The following is a 22,013-nucleotide window of genomic DNA, read 5'->3' on the forward strand; positions in this document are numbered from 1 at the left end:
GTACTATGTATTATTATTTACATGAAAATGGTAATCGCTCGACAGACGCCTTATGTTTAACCTTTCAATTATTATAAAAGTCCTTAGGCACTGCGTGACGGGTTCGTGACCGGTTCAAACGTTTTGCACGCGTTCATTAACTCTGTTGCATCATTATCCGAACACGAGTCGCTCGCAATAATGATCATTGGCGGGCTTGGAAAACCTTAAAACTTAAAATTAGTGCTTTTCAGTATACCTACATTTAGTTTTTAGTGAGAGATTTGTTGTAATAAAAAATTAATGTAGCTCTATTTTTAAGTTTTAAGGTCTTTAAGCCCCCCTTCCCGATCTCCGCCCATGATAATGATTATTATAAATCCACTCCTGTCGCCGTTAACATATTTTATCCGTTCTGCGCTTGACCATAAATTCGGTGTCGAGTATTAATTCCAGGACGCGTTCATCAACGGCGTGTTATTGCAGAAAGGATCATGGCCAAAAAAAAAAAAATAAATAAAATACAAATTTAGTTAAACGCAAGGTCGGGGCGCATATGTTCGATTTTTTTTTTACAGATAACCATCATTTCGGTGTGATAAAACTGCGGCGGTGGAATGCGACTGACCGTGAATTTCTCAGAACCGAACAGCAGGACACGTTGAATTTTGAATTGTCGCTATCCTTTTCTGTTAATATATATATATATATTATTATTTTTTTTTGTTCCCCTCTTCCACCCTGCTGGTACGGTGTGTGTGTGTGTGTGTGTGTGTATTGAGATACGACGTCTTGTTCTCGGGGCGCGCACATAAAATACACACTCACGCCGTCCCGAAACCCCGGGGTACAATGTTGGGGAAAATATACACCCTGTACGAATTACTCCGAAAAAAGCAACATGTATCAGGTGCACCGTTCAATACGCAATATTTTATATTGTCGATGTGTTCCTTTTCACACAATGTCGGCAGCGTAGGTATCCCGTGTCATATATATTATATAATTATATCTTCGTCGAGAGGACGTGAATTCGTATTGTATTTATGACGAGATGACGGTGTTTGTCGAACGACTGTGTTTCTCGTTGCCAAGTTTCGACCGACCGATGAAACGAACGAGCAGAACGACATTTCGAATTTTTTTTTTAAATATATTTATATGTATATATAAATAATTTGTTTGCATCCTATTTTGACTTGGGCACCCGACGACGTAAAAATTAATGAAAACACTTATTTTTGACGCAATTAGTTTTGACAGCGGAACGCCGCGGATTGGACAACGTCCAGCCGCCGGTGTATCCTATTTCGAGACATTTTGCCCTTAACTATTGTGTCATTTCGATTTAGTCTCCGGCGAATGGTTTTTTCTTAAAAAAATATAGTAAATACATATATATATATATCTAGACCACAGCCTAACCTAACCTGAATAAGTACATCTAAACACTAGTCACAGAATCAATGCATTGACCATAAACTGTTTGACATTTCGAAAACGGTAATTTTAATTTTTCACTAAACACTGTTTGAATCGATTGACTTCTTACTAAGACATCACTTATCATTACTATCAATCACAATTCACGTCGTGAGTGTGTATATATATTTTGAAACCAATTCGGATAGACACAAACATTAATTAGTGACTTTGTACCAGTATGTCGACAAAATCAACAAGTTTTGACAGATGACTATAGTTTATTTGAACGGTTGGGTTAGGTTAAAAGCTATATAGGTACACGTTTATCACAACTTCGTGATAGTGTATAAAATTAAAATAAACGAATTTTTTAATTCTAGTACTTGTGCGTATATTCTGGTATCGTCGAAGACTAACAGAACACCCGATTTGGAGAGTCTTTGGACGAGTTTTGACACGGTCAAGTCAGTATCTAGGCCTGCGTGCTTTCCAAGTGTTTTTGCTACTCGGACGGAGACAAGAAAAGCACAGTTTTTAAAAAAAAATTCTCACACCTTAAGTATGCGAATGCCGAACAAAGTCAATGAAGATCCCATGGCAACGTCGATTGCTGATTCCAATGTCCTATCATCAGGAGGCAGTATTGGCTAGGCGCTTACCTCATGCATGGTCGTTACAGGCGGTGCTGAGGCCGGTAGACGACGGTGGAGCTTTGGCGAATCGAACGGCGGGCATGGACCTCGGATCGGCGGCGGCCCGGACGATCGGCGACGACTTAAGTTGCGCTTTTCTAGACGTCGGTAACGCGGCGGCGACAGCTAAAGAAACCGTTGTTTGGCGAGTATAAGCACAATGCACGCACATCGCAGCAGCACGAAACCGTATCGTCGACTGAGGCAGCGAGAACTCTGCGCGAACGGCCGAGGACCACCCAAGAGTAGGTAGGTACGGCGTTAGAGCGAGACGTTGTTGTTGGTGTGACGTCACGTCTCTCTCGCTCGGCCGTGTTATTATACCTCTATCTATCCAACTACCTTTACGGACATTGTATACGCGGCGCAGGACATATAATATTATTATACCGACCGTCGAGCCGTCTATATTATACGTGTATATCAAGTGCGGAGAAAATGAAATTATCAACACAGACGAACCAATCGGCAACAGGATCGAAGGCGGCGGCGGCGGCTGGACGTGATATTTTTATACCTGCCTCTCTCCGACGCTTTTCGGTGCAACGACGATCGCCGTGCAATTACCGCGCCGCCGTGATATCTTCTTTTCCCCCGGGCCCGACGATGTGCTCTACACCGTTTTTTTTTTTTACATCACGACTTGGTTATTCTACTTGTTTTTTTATTTACGACCCATGATTACGCGCCGTAATGTCTTCTTCGTGAAGGCCAGAGGGACGGCCCCAAAACGCGGTGCGCCGCGCGATGCTGCGGTATCTCAAACGCCCGGTCGCCGCCCTACACGGCCGTCGCCATGACACCCGGGCACCGACCGAATCGACTATACTTACCACGAGTCGCCAAACGCATAGGACTTTTGGTTAACGAGCGTTGAAGTTTCCCGGCCGGCTGTTGCTTGGATCCGGGCCGGACGACAACGGACCGTTAGGATGTGGGGTAGCGTAGGCGATCGCGGTCGCGTATATAGAAGTACAGTGTGCCGGTATCTGGTGATAAATGGCCGGTGTAACGACCGAAGAATCGGTCCAATTAAAGCCGTATGGAATAAGAAAAAGTCGATGATTTACAACAGCGGCCGGGCGATTTATCACCGGAGCGGACGTGGAAATGTCAGCGGCCGTGGCTGGCGCAGGAAAAAATAAAATGCGCGCGTACCCATATCTCCATACCGTGTAATTTACCGGCGCGGCGGCAGGGTCAGCACAATATTATATTGTACACACACGCACACACACACAACGATAAACATAATCATAACCATAATAGTAATAATATGTAGTAATTCCAATACTCCTACGGACGTACGATGAATAATGGAAGCTCATAAGTCTATACGTAAACTAGCGACGACACGAGTAACGGATATGGTTATACACACACACACACACACTTGAGTCTATATACAAACAATATCCACAATTTCTGTGTGCACACGGTCCAGAAATTGAGTCCTCGTGGCCAGTCGCCGATCCGATCCAAATCGGTCAGCTTCATATTGTTGTACCGTCGTATAGTACCTAAAAACAGGTAATTACAGGTAGAACGCAAACCCGACGATGGCGGTAAGGTGCAAGCGCAGGTACACACACACACGGTAGGCCGAGGTAATTAAATTGGGAACGTGACACGTCTTAATTAACGCGGTACGGACCATTGTTGGATGTAAATAAAAAGCGTTTTTTTAGTATAGCGACAATGCCGGTCGCGTACAAAAGATAAAAAAAAATCTATGAACGCGCACCAGTTGAATATTATTACAATGCGCGAGCGAGTTTAACGGGCCTGAAAAAACTAACAACAAAAAAAATTATAAACGCCCGGCTTTTTTTTATTTTTGACAAATAACGTCTTAGCCACCGCCTCCGCTGACGTTTGGTGGGACAATATCATTATGTGTGTGTATGTGTTCACTGTGTATTATGTAAATCCATCGGCATCTCTTAATTTACATACTTAAATATTGTTATTTAACCGAGACGCTTTTCTCGTTTGTCCGCGACAATACCCTTTAATTTACGACGGTCGGGCACACGAATTAGTATCTATTTTTCCGGACTCGTGAACAGCTGTTCTGGCAGTGGGAAGCTAAATTTCGTTTTGAGATTTTAATTAACTGCAAACCGGGCGACGACGATGATAATGTTAATTTAATCGCACACGACCGATTAAACGCGCCGGTATTTTCATCGGTCGTTATTATTATTATTTTTTTATTCATGGAAAAAAAACACACACTCTGTGGTAATCACGAAGGAGGTCGCCGAAGACGTGAATAACATCATAATTACGTTGGACGGACAAACAACGTGCCGTCTCTACCCTGTACACCTGCAGTATGTACACGGCTAATAATAATAATACCTATTATATTATCTCATTAACCTACGACGCGAAAGAGGTGTTGTAGGAATATCCGTAACGGTCGCGTTTTGTGATCATTATATTTGTCTCGTGTTAATTTCGTTTCCATATATATATAACCATATTATAAGAATTTGGAACAAAAAATACCACCAAGCAAGGCTCGCATCACCAGTTGTATCTATGTACTAATGAAGCCATCATCGTGTACAAGAGGTTTTACCATTATTGTTAATTATTATCATGTAATCGACGGTTAACCAGAAAAGGATAAAATCGTTTCTGTGACTCACTGAATATCCCTGGAAAAAAAAATATCCCCAGGAATAATAATCCCAATAGATACTATGGAGTATATTGGTTTTATTCACTCTTTGAGAATTTAATTAAATTCGTGTAAGTTAATATTTTATTTATTTAAAAAGAACAATAATGGCTATTTGCTTTACCCATTTCTTGGCATGCTCACAAGAACAAAGACAAGCGTGTGCTAAAAGCTACGAGCTGTGACTAGATTCAAAAAGCTAGACTTGCGATTGAGATATCGAACAAATAAAATAGTCGAGCCATAACTTAATCCAATCCTAAAACGAAACGGTACGATATTAATACTTTTTTCACGGATCCTTTACGTTCCGGTTATCGTGTAGTTTTGTCTTGGTAAGTTGCATAGTCTTGCTTGGTTCTGGCAGTATGTGAACTTCTTAATACATCCATATAGCTGTTATATTATCCAACGACCGCATGCATTACTGGCCAGTGTCGATTGCCAAGCGCGCGCGCAATCCACGAATGCCGTGTGATTTTTTTCATATTATACCTAAGTGCGACTCTGTCCGTTTTGTGGTAAAGTATGCATGTAAGTCTGTGCTGTCCCGCGTGTATACAATAATATTATTATTATTATAGTACTATGTATAGTATGTAGTTGTACCTGGCAGCGCGAAGGACGATTGCACGACGGTCATGGCGGTGATGCTAAGACGAAGCGAGGACCAGAAGAAGAGTTATCCCGTCCGCGAGCGCTTATATATATATACACACGCGGTTGTTCACATGCACCTTGTACATTATTATATGTAAATATATAAATCCCCACGACCAGATTCAGTTGTTATTTATTGTATAAAGTCGTTTGTGTGCGTGTGTATGTTTTTTTATCATTTCTCTCCAGTCATTTCCCCCTATGTGTGTGTGTGTGTGTATCTCTCTACCGACCGAGTTGGTCTTGTTGGCATTCTACTGCTGCTGCTGACGACGACCACCGCCGCCACTATTTATATATATATATTTATACATATATATAATAATATAAGAGATCGGAACGACGATTCCGTATGTGTGTGTGTGCCTGCCTCGTCGTTTTCTCTCCCACCGACACGCCGTTCGTATTGCTCGTGTAAGTATAATAATATGTGTGTGTGTGTGTGTATATATATTTATATATCGTGCGACGTCTCTCTCGCAGCCGAGATTCTTATTACCGGGCACGCATGTGCTCTCGACGCGCTTCCATTGATTTACCGCGTGCATAGTACAGACAATAACGTGTGCTCCTTATGTGTGTGTAGATACACACGGGCTATGTATGTTGTTTCCATCGATAAAAAAAAAAAAAAACCGTCGTCGACCGGGTAACTTTGTTGAGTCAATTTCGACGAGACCCGGACAACTGGCGGCGATAGATTCGCATTTCGCGGCCGAGATGTTCCATTAGGTCTGGCGGTATACACCGGGCTGGCCGATTTGTCGGTTCGACTCGGTCGTTGTCGGCGGATCGCACGTGCGTATCGCACACAGGGGCAAAGGCGACCGGGGCATACACCTACATAACGTTAGGGGAGGTAATGGCAGACCTGTTGCACGGTCCCGTTTCCCCGGGTACATTATACACTATATGTACTACGGGTACGGGGTCAGACAATACGCAGAGTGGTGCTCTCCACGGACAGGACCGTCCGCATTGTTGCTGTACCTATACTATATTATGTGGCCGAAATATCGAAGGAGCCCCGCACGACAGACGGACAAAAAAAAAACTACATACTTACACACAATGGAGAGGTTTATATTATAAGAGTCTCCGGCGTACCGACGTATTATGTTTTCATCCTTGACTAAATGCTTTCAAAGACATTTTTTTTTTTTTTGGGCGTACACACGTGAAAAGGATTCCGGTCGGACGGACGCGTTAACCTAACCTGCAGTAATCGGGGACGGACCTGTGTAATATATTATTATTTATACATTTTCTTCTTGTATGAAAACGACGGTGAAGTTGGGGGGAGGGGGATTGATTTGGGTTCGCGGACAGCGCGCGGTTATTAGTGTTATTACACGGATTAAACGCGTACAAAATATATGATTTAAGACGGTGTGAACGTCGCCTGATCGATCGCCCGTTACCGGACCTAGGTCCGAGTGTATGGTATACAAAACGTTAACAGAGATACAAAGAAATACATAGAGAGAGAGAGAGAGCGACCAGCACTGTGTCGGTCGACGACATAGAAGATACGAACGGCAAGAACAATAATGGAATTTGATTCGACCCGATCGTCGGTGATGAATGTGTACTAAATTTTTTTTTTGCTTTTCATCGACGCGCGTAACACGGCTTCATATTATATTATTATTGTTATGAACCCGTTCCGTCCGTTTTGATTGAGCTTTCCGCCACAAAACGGTCGTTAAAAGAAAAAAGATATAGATATAATTTATACATATTATACATTTATATATATAGTTATAGTACAAACGGGAAAAAAACTACAGGTTTCAGTCGTCGGGTAAACGCACAAAACTGGTTCCTAATAAATCTGTCAAACCCCATAATACAGCACATTTGGCTCGTGTTTCAGTGCTTATTTGGAACCCGTTTATTTATTTATTATTATGTTCTCTCCCTCTCTTCTCTAGATCAATCTTTTCTTTTCCTTTTTTTTTATTCTCCATTTATACACATGTGTGTATGTTTTTTCACGGACGGACAATGCACAAAGACCTATTAGCGACCTTATTATTGTTTCGTTTTTTTTTTACTTCATTCTCCTGCTTGTCGGACTGCGCAGGACACCGGCGGAATGTACCGCGGCGGATTCAGGAAAGACTTTATAAAACCGACTTCTATCGTATGAGTATATGTATACAACGGACTGTTCGATTCCGGCCGGCTGTCGACATGGATTACTATAATAAGCTTGTGTAAAAAATTACTATACTTAAAAAAAAAAATATCATGAGAACGCACCGTAGTAACAAGATTCTACGAGGCTAAACAAATTACCCAAAAAAAAATATACCCAAACTTGATCCTATAAAAAGTGGTCTCTTATAAAAAAATGATCCTCAGAAAAATTAGTCTATTATAGAAGTCCTGTTCCAATATAAATTTGAATGTACTTAAATATTAAAAGTTCTAGTTTAACAAAAAAATGCCATTATTTGTAATTGTTATAACACATATCATGATATAACTAAGTTAGTTATATCATGATTCATGACATATATTATATACTTAAAGTAGTTAAAATATTAATCATTAACTTCTTTAAATTATAAAATGTTTATATTTTTCTTGATGTGAGAAAAAAACTAATACATTATGTACCTAGTACTCTGGGATCAAGTTCTTAGGAGATTTTTGTTTTCGAGAAATCGTTGTTATCAACCGTTAAATATTATATTATGTAGTTTTAAGGGTATAGACAGGGAATGAGAGATTTGAGCCACACGAGATCCCGCTAATCCTCGCCTTTATTTCAGGTGCATATTCTGAGTATCGAGTCGTCTGTGCACGATGCAGCTTAATTATCGCACTGTGCCGGAGGCGGGTTTTGCCCGGGTCATGGTAATTACCGTCGGTGGTGCCATTCGCCGGGGTGACGATTTCTCCATGTAACAATGTGTTTTACCTACACGGGGAGACGTGTCGAAATACATATAATGTAGTAACAATATATATATATATATATGTATATTTAATGTGTACGCGCTAGGGGTGGTTGCGAGGGGGCGTGGTGTCGGACACAACAACATGATAATAATAATATCTCATCGATGCCGACATGGCGGCCGAGTCCAATTATATATGAGATGCACGTGTGTGTTTTTTGTTATATTATTATTATTATAGTACCTATTACAAACAGCGGCGGCCGAGACCGAGGCCAATTAGACCGCGGTCGTCCACTAGGGCAGGTATAAAATGGAATAACACCGGACGACCCGACCGACACGAGAAATCTCTGGGCGAAAATTCCATTCGGTCTGGACGCAAAAATAAGCTGTGTGTCATTTTTATTTGTTTATTTTTTTTTTGGATACCACCTCTTATTACTTCTACAAAGAAAAAAAACCTTCTTATCCTCGCCAATATATTACACGCATATTGGTCATCGGTTCGTTATAAACGAGCCAATTAGCCGGATCCGGTTCTCCTGGTCCGATCCCTGCGATGTGCGCGGCTTGTGCACAAGGTATAATAATAATAATATAACATAGGCACGCCGAAATGTAGTCGGCGGCGACTAGTTTTTCAAACGATCGTGGTTTTTATGACTTTATTTCGAAATTGGCCTCTGGTGCGGATTAGTCCCGTTTTGTTCTCAGTGTGTGTGTGTGTATGTATCTTAGGCGATTTAACGCGTTTATCGTCGAGGAGCTCACTCTTTTTGTATAGTATAAAGTGACTAAACGGGAGGGAGGAGAAATAAGTAATTACGCTTCTCCCCGTTTTTTAATTTGTTTTTTTTTTTTGGAAGGGGTTCCGATGGAACGGCAGAGTTCTAAAAAAATAATATTGTATATTAAACTGGTTTCTTCTGATTTGCCGCCGCCAAAAGTATATCGACCGTGCTACACGTCTGGACCGGACATACCGACCTTATAATGTGTATATACATATTGTTATTGACGGCATAATAATCACAATATACCATCAGCAACGCCCTCCCATCGCACTTACCCGTCGACCGACCGATATATTAATATTGTCTTTTCGATTTATCTCCTAAGATCCGAGTATATATATATATTTATAGTGCACGGACGGATCGAAAGTTTAACAAACAGAGAAAGGGACTAGGCTAGGTCGGGTAAAAGGACACCACACCACATAATTATCAAGGAGTCAGGTGTAGGCAATTCGTCGATAAAACTGCACAAAGAAACCTTTTTGATATTATTAATATATTATATGTTGTTTCTAATTATATTACAACACGCAGTTAACTATATCTAATTTAAAAGCTCTGTTATATTGAACACATCTAACCTAGCCTATTAAATGACAGTAGGGGTCGACCCATTTTTGTTGTGAAAAACTGATATTAAATTGTAATTAGCCACGATTTTATCGATAGGTATCACTTCAAATAGACTGTGACCTTTTAAATCAAAATAGTTATTTAAAAAAAATGTTTATATTATAATACAGCACAAGGAAGTCTCTCGGCATCGCACACAGACAGGATGATAATATAATTTCAACATCCTTCTTATTAAGTTCAATTGACCGTCGTCGTCTCGTATATGCATCCGTTAAACGCAGTAATGACAATAAGCGATTAATCACGTTATTTATATATATATAAATGTTATGAAGAAAAAGACTTAACGGTGATTTGTTAATTTGTTCTTTGTCCGCCGGCAATTAGACGGCGACGACAAGGACAATAATTGCAGGCAAAAAGGATATAGCTTCGTCGAGGTCGGTGTCTGCCGCTAATGTTTTATATAATATTATTATGTCTTTAACTCTTTAAGTACAACAATAATAAAAATGAAATAAAATATCGCGTTCCAGTCGTCGTTTCAGGGACAAACGGCGGCGACGGGTGAACAGCCTCTTGTCGTCTCTGTGCGTTATAAAGGTGTGTGTATAGCCCGAGCAAAGATCACATCTGTAGTAATGATGTGTATATATTTATAATATATTATAAACCATTATTATACAATCAACGGTGAACGTAATGACGTTATTACGGTGTAACGCGGATTAGCGCCGCAATAGTAGACTCCTAAAATGTCTCATCAAAACAGACCTGTGTCTGGAAGAATAAGGACAACGGTCCCTGTACGATTATCGACACACATACCGCTTTAGTAAGAGCCGACAAATAAAAAATAAAAACACCGCACCAAAGCAGTCCAAAACAATCCTAGTCATCGCTTTTTTATCGTTACCGTTTTGCACGTGCAACCGACGCATATAATAACATGTTATTATATTAATAATTATTATATCATATTAACATGTGCGGCTGACGGTTTGTTGTCGGGGTTTACTTATATGGACGAGGACCGCGGTCAAAGGGTTGTGGTTAAAAATTACTATACACACCTAGTATAGAGACAATAATGATGTATAATTATTATTATTATCGTCCGGCGAGCGGTGCATTTACAACACGACCAATTATCAGTGTTTTTTTTTTTAATTTATGATTATCATTATCATTATTCTCAAGCCGCAGACAAGAATGACACACGGCCGCCGCCTTCAATTTTCTGTAAGGCATTTAATCAATTTTGAATGTTCAAAATATGCACATACAACTGCATTAGGAGTATTTTTTCCCCCGCTGATCGTCCTCTTATATTTTATACCCGTATATACACGTTGTTATTTATTTATTATTATTATCACCACCATCATCATCATCATCGTCGTCGTCGTCGGTCTGTAGATGACTTCTTCTTTTTCTTGTATTAAAAAAATAATAAAAAATACCGCATTACCGGTCTGTCCGCGCGGGTCGCAATACACAGTGCAGTTGTGTATAATATGTATCCGTACGGCAACAACATTCCTGTCCCATGTCTTCCCGCCGACGCGAAGGCGTGAATTCTTTTGAAACCCACACACCAGACAACTTCTTCTACTACTACTATTACTACTACTACTACTACTCCTATAACTACTGTTGCTATTAGTACAGACTAATAGTCGACAAATAAAATAATGAAATATTTTTTTTAAAAAAATACACTTAAACACCGACCATTAGTCTACGTCTCCAAAAGAGTACAAGTGATATAATATTACAAGAGAGAAAAATGAAAAATATATTTTCAATGTGTTCTTGTAGGCGATGTTCATACTATTTTTGTTTAATATCTCTTTTAAAAAAATGACGAAAACCTATGAAACAAACACATATGTAAAAAAAAAATGTTCAACGTCATGAATATTATTTTATGATCAAAATTTGGTTTTTAAAACATTGTCACTTGCATCCTTTTGGTTTTGATCACAGCATTTTGTTGTCCACGATAACTTTTTAACCGCTGCAGATTTCTTCATGCATAACACGCCAATAGCTAAGAAATCATACACCGAATACCCTTTGAAAGGCTTAAAGTTTAAAAGTTCATCCCATCCCCTACAAAATCGATAAAAATACCCACGACGGGGGTTAGGAAACCGGACCACCTTAAGAACGGAATAATAACAATGATCTTCTGCCCATTAGAAGTTATTATTTTATTATATTATATTATTTAGCCGTCGTTTTGTTTTTTTTCTCTCCATTCTTGGTAATATAATAATATACACCTAATCATGAGTGCGCCCGTCTCGGCTATGGGAACCGTTTACGATTCGTCTTCATCAGCGTTTTGACACCTTCGCAGTGGCTTTTTTTCTCGTTACCGCTGCCGCGTTATATTACATTATTATAATATTTTAATATTATTATGTATATACACACACTCCAATCGCCATATTATTATTTTAGAGAGTTGGATTTCACGTTTGGCTGAGGTCAATACAGAGGAAATTAAGATAACGTACTTAGAAAATACACTGTGGAGCCCGTTTCACACGCCGGCCCGTCAAGGGCGAACCGCGTCAGTACCAATATATTATAAGTAAGATGTTACTATTATCATCTTGAACCCTTTTACTACCCGTGGAGCAAAAAAAAATAATAACTAATCCAAACGCCACCATTCGGAGCACCATCGACCGGGCAGATTAACTCGGTCAGTAACTGTCCGCCTTACTGTGTTCGACACATCATGTTAGCTGATGTCAAATGGGCAAATAGAATAAATATTGTTGTTGGTTTAAGACGGTTGGAATGGGATGGAAACGCGATGTGCACGGTAGTAGCTTTGAGCGGGGGCCGTTTTGAAGAGGATAGTCATTATATGGTAAAAATACAAAAAAGGTATACTGTGGTGGTCGGCTGGCTCAGACGAATGCTCTTCGAAATAATAATAATAAGAAAAATGTCGTCGCCGAGAGATTTGTCAGATTTGATAAGATCTAGTTGAAGTGTATCCGTCCGACCGAAAATATATTCTGACAGTCGTTTTATACCATTTTGATGTTGTTCTCCTCAAGAGAAGAATGGTGACCACTAAGGGTTGGATGTTTTTACAAAAACGCATGTTTTATTTGGTCCATCTATTTTATTCCTCCGATTAATGTAAAAAAATGACTAAATGTAAGTAGTGTTTTTTCCACATTTTTTTGCCACGGTTAAATAATTTTTACGCTACTTTATAATAAAAAGAATAATAGTTGTTCGTGTTTGAATTCAAAAAATTGATAAATTTTAAACATTTCATATTATTTATATACAATTTTAAATAGATAACACAAGTGATCAAGTAATATTTTTTACTAAATACAGGAAAAAAATAATTGTTAATTGTTTTGAAATATCAAAACAATTAACAATTATTTTAAAAGTAGGTAGGTATATTTAAAAATCGTGTTTCGGCAAGAGATTAAATGTTAAATTAAAAATATTATTTACAAAATGTTAATGTATTGTGAAAATATTCCCAATGTTGTATTTATAGTTTAAATATTATGATAATTTGTTAAACATTATTTGTATTGAATATTTAATCCCCTACCTAAGCGTGATTATAAAATACTGATATTTTTTATTGAAAATATTAATATATTTTAATTATGCATCGATTTGCAAATTTATGAAAATCTCTGGTAATCTGACAATATTTAAATAAAAAATTTAATAATATTTTATTAGTTCAATGAAATTATAATATTCATTTTAATTTATACAATTTCTGACAACATGGTGTAAAAAATGATTTTAGACATTATCAACTTAACCTAACCTTTCCTCTGACGGTTTTCTAACACTGAACTACGACGGTTTACATTTATTTAGCCGATCGAATTCCCAAAACCAAAATGCCAACTAAAAGTCTTCTTCTGATATATACTTATATAATTTGTTATGTTGTTTTTTTTCTTACCTGTGTGGTATCGGTTGGTGGAAAGCGCCCATGGTGGACGTGGACGGGCTGGACGTGGCCGGCGGTATCAGGCTGGGGTTCCATATGCAAGATCCTCTGGCGTCCGGCGGCGGTGGCGGCGCTGCGGACAACGGGAACTGCAGGGACAACCCGACCGAATAGTCGAATGGGTTCGGGTACAGCATGGTCTCCTTGTCAGGCATACCAAACGCGGTGCAGGTGCAGACCCGAACGGCTGGACGCCGCTGGCCGCTTAACGGCCATACACAATGTCACCGGTGATGCTCGGCGGGCATGTACCTGTATATTAGTGTACAGAAAAAACACACAACGTTAGTATTATTAGGTATATAAAATTAGCTTAGAAGGGAAAAAAAAGGAAGTATCGCCCTTTCCTTACTAGGTTTTTTGCTTTTCGGACAACATTGACCGAAAAGAGACTACCCCGACAATATAATATAGGTATATATATATTATGCGTTTTGTCGACCGTTGTGTTAGAAAATACAAATTTATCATGTATAATAAAATAATATAAAAACGGAGGAGGCACACACGAACCGTCCGTCAGGTAAGATACTAGTGTATAATAAAATATATGATTATATCGTACAAAGTTGTAAAAATTCAAACGCATTATATTACAATACCGTTGTATAGCGTACCCCCGTAACCTATATATATAATATATATGTATACACATTTATTATATTATAGCTATAGGTAGGCACCAATAAAGTCATTGCCGCGCCGAAAACGTTAAAATGTAATTAAGGCGCCATGCGACCCGTTGATCGGTTTTTGAATTATTCTTCTCGATACAGAAATCTTCTTCTCGTTGTTTTTTCCTCTCGGACCGTCGTCGGTTTTATTTTTTTAGTTATTCGAATCGAACAATACACCGGGTATCACTATGTGCTATTGGTCCGGATGCGTTTCGTTATTATTATATATTATATTTATTATTATTATTATACATACACATACACTACACTACCCGGCGCGTTTCCTTTTGTTTCTTTGGCATAGTTGAAATTCAACAACGACTGCTGGCAATAATAGTTATAATAATAATATCTCCTGCGCCTATAACTGTGTGTGTGTATGTGTATTTATTATGTATAGATATAAATCTTTTCGTTTCTCTCTCTCTTTATCTCATTCGTTCGACGCAGTTATAATCCGCCTATAATTTGAAGCCGAGGCATACCTCCTATATGATTACACGGTGGGTGTTTCTGTATGTTATGTGTGCTCGGGGCTCATCGATGGTGGACCACGACTGCTGCTGGCCGACCGTGGAAGAGTCTATACACAACACGACTATGATGATGATGATGATGATGATGTCTTTATCTGTTGTGTTATAATATGTGAGCGACCGGTGAGAGGAGGTTAGCCGCCGTTGTTTGTAGCCAGTTCGTTGCACCGCTTATAATATAATAATACAACCCGCCGTCGCCGCCGCGGTTGCCGTTGTTTTCTGTTGCTTATATATTATAGTAGTGTATAATATTATTATTATAGTGTAAGAGCAGAAGAAGAAGAAGAAGTTAATAAAGACATTAGCGCACGGTATGTGTGTGTGTGTGTGTGATCACCGACCGATTGTGTACGGGTGGAATCGTTGCCGGGGTTAAGCCTTGAATAATATCCTGGGTCTCTCACACGCACACCTAACATCATTAATGGATCAAAAACGTCAAACGATAATAATATTTATACTTAACATTATGTTATTATTAAATACCGTGTTGTCGCGTTCGCTTAATAATTATGCCCTTACATAAATAAATGATAAATCAAATTATTAGGGAATCAGTTGTCATTGTAATAAGAAACAGACCAAACTACTGGCGACCATTGTGGTGATTTATTCATTTTTAAGGTCGAGTACGAAACATAATCATTAATTATCATTTCGAATAAATAAGCAACAACGTTTTGGAAAAAGTCGGCCGATAAGGTAGTTTAACGCTTGTGATTTTCTGACCAACGCCGTTAATTGGTTCTGTGGATAGATCATTTTTTAGAGCTTTGCCCCTAAGGATTAAAAAATATGACGCTTTTTTTAGTTTTCACCGCTCCACAAATGGTTGCGCACTGGTGTGTAATCGCAGGTAAACTTGTTTAGTTTGTCATCATTAGCCGTTTCCAACGATATAATATAATACCTATATATTTTACCCCAAGTCGAACGACGAGACTTAAGAGCAGCTTGTTAGCAAATAAAAAAAAGTAAGACCATTAAACATGTGTATGAAATCGCCGAGTTTATCCGACGGCATGTTAATGTGTTTGCGGCGAGCAAAAGAAAAATTACCCGTAATTACACGTCATACTAATACATATTATACCTTACGTTGTGTATATAAATAAGCTGAGTACACGCCGGCCCATTTGTACCTATAGTATTTTAATGATGATAATATTATAAAAATACATAATAATATTATTATGTGTCGTCGTTGTCGTAAGCCTGTAATTTTTTTTTTTCGCGCCAACACGATAATTGTATATAATTATTATTATTATTATTACGAGTATTCACTGTATTTTTTTTTTTTTTAATAGAATCCGCTTGACAAACGACTTAAACCGTCGGCCGCATTAATTTATGTATTATATGCGCGTGGACGTGAAAACATACGTCAAATTAACCATTAACACGGGCAAACGGCTGTTAAGTACATATAATATAATATACTTACCTGTCGTGGTCCGCGGTTGTCCTAACCGAAGCTATATTGGATTACCACCAATCGAGTGTATCGAATAATAGCTGGTACACGACTCAGACTCGGGATCGGTTTGCCCGGAGATTTTGGTTTTACATATTATTATTTAAAATATATTTGTTTTGTATATTTTCACTACTCAAGAGTTACTGTCAGTTCAGTTACCGCATACCTCCAGCCTACATATGTATCTTATTTCGGTCGTTTAGTTTACACCAATTTACACCACTTTTTTTATACACAGGTCAATAAGTAGCGAAATCCAAATGGACGTCGTAGTTGCTGTGCTTAATAATATGATTATAATACAGTTTATTTGTAATCATTATACACAACATAATATTATATTGTAGACATGTTGGTGATGTGAATAGACAACTCCTACCGGTATTATTTTCCCGCATACAAAATAGTATTATGTTCGTCTCGCGTGCGACAAAGGATACACTGGAATAAACACTATTTTACATCCTACATGTACTAATTACCATTTTTTACCCCCTTTCAGCGTAGCCCGTTGTTTATAAGGGCTCGATTAAATTGATATGGCCCGAATAATTTGTTCAGCGAACGCCACAACCTTTTGTACTACCGAAGACTTGTGATGATATATTTAAAAATAAAAAAAACAGACTCACATTACAAATAAATATATGAACATTTTTTTTTAAATTTAATCTCTGACTGAGAAAGTGAAATATAAATACAATTATTTTAATAAGTTTATCAATCGAAAAACACACAATTTGTATGTCATTTAAAAATAATGTATTTTTATGTCAATACTTTTATAAGTATTCTCCATATTTAAATTTTTTAAAAATGTGCCATCAATGATCGTATTAGCTTCGTATGACGTTAAATTCTTTTAAGATCGTCTTCGTGCATGTATTCAAAATTGTGTATATTAATTAGTTTAATAACGATAGAGTGGTTTCGTTAAGTATGCGTTGTTTGCGTTCAAGAAGCTACTTGTACAGTATAGTTGTTATTTACCTCAAGTACACGTGTTTTAGTTTTGTATGTTGTACAAGAAAACTCAATAAAGTCAGTAAACGTATTTGTGGATGTCGGGTAAACGTTTAAGGTGTATATATGGGTGTGTGTGTGTGTAATAGTCAATAGATATCATGTTTTGTGTACTTTATTATTAATTATAATGTTTGTAGTAAAAAAAATACACGGTTTTTGTTGTATATTTTACCGTCATAAAATCAATATTAATATATTAAATAAATTTAAAAAAACAAAACGGAATGCGTGCTTATGACAGTAAATATTTTCTTTTGGGCATTACCCGCTTAAACCGGATTCGAACGATTAATAAGTACTGTTAAATGGAGAGCGTATGTGCAGCGTTTGCTGTCTCTGTAAACAACGATTAATCCTATATGAGATCCTAATCTCGTGTAAACCAAAAAAAAAAAAGGTACGGCGTACACCACTACACCCCAAGAGGTTGTGTGCAGTCACATTAAGTGTATATATAAAGGTATTAAGACTAAAACATAAGAGACATATAGAGAGAGGTACACGCGTTGTGTAGGTTTATACGGCCATTTTATTTTATTATTTCATTGAGCTCCTTAACCCTATATAAACCGAAGATTAGGAAACGCGTTCGGTTTATACGATTGATTTATGATGAGGTATTGTCTTATTGATTTTTTTTTTTTTTTTATCGAATACGAAGCGTCGATAAATATCCTTTAGAGTTCAGAGTTTCTTTTTCGTGTATACGCTTTAAGTAAAACAAAACATAATCCGACGTCGCGTTTAAAAAAATATGCATACAGCCGTTACGACACGGATTAGAAAATAAACTTTGTAATAATGTATATATATATATATGTGTAAATATTTTTTTTTTTTTTGGAGATAATTATGTTGTGTTGAGCTGTACTGCATAACTGCAATGTGAAACGGTCGTCGAGTGTGAACGCGTTGAATGGCCAACACCCCCGTGAAAATTCCTTCAGGTAAACACCGTTCGGCGCCTTTTACAACAACAATATTATTATTATTATATTATAAGGCTACAAAATTATCCCTGAGAAGAGGTACCGTATGTAAATCCACGTAAAATGCACACACATACACACACACTGTATAAAGTAAAGGCACGGCCAATATAGTATATACATTAACGTACAATACATTATAAATCACGGTAGACGATTCGAAAATTGAATATAACTAAAGACAATCCCATAAATTACCGCAAAAAAACCGAAAATGCCACGATAATGACATTATTGTTAACTGTAAGTTAATCCAATACTTCAAAGTATAAAATGCATTATTCAAAAATATCAGTTTAGTTGAAACTGTATTATATTATGATATTAGTCATTCGATCTATCAAATTGACACCGATTTAGAATGTGTTAAAAGCTTTGGGTTAATAACATTGTAGAAACGTAATAGCTATATCGATTATTACTGGTATTAAAGTCGAACTAATATAAATTATTTAAAACACAACAACACCACACTTGCCTTCCGTATAATCGAGTGACCGTTCAGAATTGTTGAGATTTAATAGAGTAAAATGCTAAAATTTCTATAAAAAAAGAACATACATGCAATAATTATACGGTCAACGTGCAAAGTCTGTAATTTGGATATTTGTTGTTTCGTTGTCTAACCGACAAAAAAAACGTTAATTGGATTATGTACCATTGATCTATAATTAACTGACGCCTAACCTAGTCTAAACTAACAGCCTCCAAGGCAAACATTTTTTAAATATTTTCAAATTGCCATCAAACATGTTATTAAATATTATGTTTTGACTATATTATACCTAATGATGGTTCGACATGAAATACGTTCCAAACATTTTTTAGTTACCAAAAAATGGTGTTTAATGATGATTTATAAACTGGAAATATTTTCAAAATCTTTATAAGACATTTTTGTAAATTAAACAATTTAGAAATTTCAAAATTCGTGCCAAAACATCATTACAGCCTATTTACAAACTATTAAAAAAATGTCTGAGAAATTGTTAGCCGCCTGTGCTTATGAAAATCCAGAGTTTTGCTAGCCTCCGACAAGAGATGACAGTGACGTACTAAAAATATTATTTGTTCACAATACTGTAATAATTGTCGCGCCTCTGGTCAGCTTGCGTGTATATACATAACGATAATAACATAATTATTATTACAAATCACTAGTTTGTCGACGGGCGTTATTATTATTATTATGGTAACCGAATAACCACGACTCGAGCGGTTTTTTTTTTGATATTTACAAAAATTAATAAAAATAGCAGACATCGTTATTATGTAATATTCAACCGAAGCGTTAGTGTTTTGGATTTTATTCCGTGAAAATGACGAGTGGACAGATTTTTAGTGGACCGCGTTGTACATGGATAGACATGACAAATGAAAAAAAAAAATGGTTAAAAAATAACGTACAGAATAATATGAATTCCCACAATGCGCGGTAATCGTTGGAAGACACACATAAACACTTAATAAAATTATATCCAATCATGATCTATAATATTGAAGACCAATTCAGGGAATCCAACGTCGTTGACTGCAATGTAATTAAATATTATTATATTACTTTGGGAATATTATTATAAGTGCCAGCCGGGCGAAATTCGGGTTCGACCGGAGAAACTCCAGACAACACGAATGATTATCGACGGTGCACGTGACCGTTTTTTCTAAATACTTACTTTTTTTTAATTTTTTTCTCCACCGTTCGAGTTGGACGTGGGTCGTCAAACAACATCCGGAAATAGACTTTGTTTAAAATAAAAATCACACCAGAAGTATACAAATCGTCGGACAATAACGAGACGCGCGAGTCCCTCGAAATAAAAATAAAAAAATAGCTAGAAAAAGAAAGGCTAAACAGTAAACACAAAATCCTGCGAAGACGTTTACATACAGGCAACGAGGAAAACAACTCCAGCCGGTGGATCCCTTTACTGTGTGCATAGATCCTTAAGCGGAATCCCAAAAAGAACTAAACAGTAATATAACATTAACTTAACCATATTTATAAATCCTTACGCCAACGACCAACAACGACGAGTAGCTAGTAATAAATTAACGACGTTTGTTATTAAATGTTATCAAACGTTATTAATAGAGACTTAAGACTTTTCAATTAATTGTTTAAGTTATTCCTAACTGTTGGTTTAAAAAAAAAATGGTAAACACGTGTGCATAATTATGGTAATCGAATATATTTTATACCTGACAAATAATGTTTACCATGAATTGGTTTTCGAAAAAATAGTTTGTACCAGCTATTCTTAAAAATTTAAAGGTAGTTTAACAAAAACAGAAACTATAAATTTAATTGTATATTGATATTTTTAGTTTAATTGATACAACGGCCATATGTCTATTACAACGCCATAATGGACTACTCTGTCTGAGATCTCATTACTCACAGTATTTAAAAGGAAAATATGGAATATCTAGCGAAAACGATTTTAAAAAAACAACAAAAATATTAGATTTAAATTTGTACATCACAGGATGAATGAATGTAAATTTTAGGGTTCTTTACCGTCAGTTTAATTTTATGAAATGCAGATTTCCAGGGAGAACATCTATATTTATATAGATCATTATAATCTGTACACACCAAGACCGTTGTCTATTTACAGTATGTTATTAAGCCGGACGTTTGGAGAGTATGTATATTAGCTAACAAAATCGCTAGGGTAATAACGTAGACTGTAGTTTTTTTGTTGATTAATATTGTTTTTCATTTTATGAACTTTTTATTGCCTCAAATCGACTAAAACGCAACATGGATTGCCAAAATCAAAATTTTGAAGTTTTGCGATATAATATTTATTATAAAATATTTATTTTAAATTTGAGTAAACACACAAAAGGTACTCACGAGTCAAAATAGTCCGACGGGTATGCGCGTTCCAATGATCCAGGGAAACTATCCGGCAGCGCACTTAATCCGCAGTTTAAAAAACGATAATAGGTAATAATATCTCCTCGAGTAGCTTATAACCGGGTACACAAACACCACGCGAAATATACACACCGGGGTAGGATTTTTTATTTGAAAAACAAAAACAAAAATTATAGTTTTACCGCGTCAACAACACTGGAGAATAAAAAAAAAAATACACAACAATAATACTATTTAAAAATATTATATAAAAATCCGGACGAAGCGATAGGTAAAAACGCACAGACACATTCGCGGACGTTATTATTAAAAAATATAATACTTATAAACCAAAAATAAAAATATTATACTCAAATTCGAAAACGACGTTTATGTGAAATAATAATAATAATAATTAAGCGCGACGGAAATAGCACATGTACCGCGACCATCAGCCGTGATCCGAGTGCAGAGTCTGAACATCCCGACAACATGAGCGCGGCAGTGGCGGCTGCGGCGGCGGCGGCGGCCACTCCTTCTTCAAAACGGGATGACTAGCACGCCGCCGGTTGACAGCTCCATAACGACTCATTTAACTCGCCCCGCCGCAGCCGCCACTGAAGACAGTACAGTACCGCCACTCGCCAACAACTCAACAACAGCAACAACAACGACCGCAACTCGGATC

The 22,013-nt window shown here is 37.3% G+C and overlaps 1 protein-coding gene across 3 annotated transcripts in view; it reads right to left on the reverse strand.

Moving 5' to 3' along the window:
• The window catches only part of LOC126834255 (zinc finger protein GLI2), a 28,106-nt gene extending 6,297 nt beyond the window's left edge, over nucleotides 1-21,809 (reverse strand). Inside the window, exons 1-2 of one of the 3 annotated variants that reach the window (XM_050566038.1) lie at nucleotides 21,323-21,809; nucleotides 13,701-14,000 (exon numbers count right to left, since the gene is read on the reverse strand). In XM_050566038.1, coding sequence (XP_050421995.1) covers nucleotides 13,701-13,903 — 203 coding nt within the window. In that variant the 5' untranslated portion in view covers nucleotides 13,904-14,000; nucleotides 21,323-21,809. Of the gene's footprint in view, nucleotides 1-1,958; nucleotides 1,976-2,063; nucleotides 2,346-13,700; nucleotides 14,001-21,322 lie in introns of those variants that run through there. The other 2 variants (XM_050566039.1, XM_050566041.1) reach the window with 2 other exon arrangements.
• Nucleotides 21,810-22,013: the final 204 nt, after the last annotated feature.

This window comes from Adelges cooleyi, unplaced genomic scaffold (genome assembly GCF_023614345.1).
Source record: "Adelges cooleyi isolate 19-005CV unplaced genomic scaffold, UGA_ACOO_1.1 ACOO_flye_CR_arks_rails_tigmint_CR_PRNA_21, whole genome shotgun sequence".
Lineage (NCBI taxonomy): Eukaryota > Metazoa > Arthropoda > Insecta > Hemiptera > Adelgidae > Adelges > Adelges cooleyi.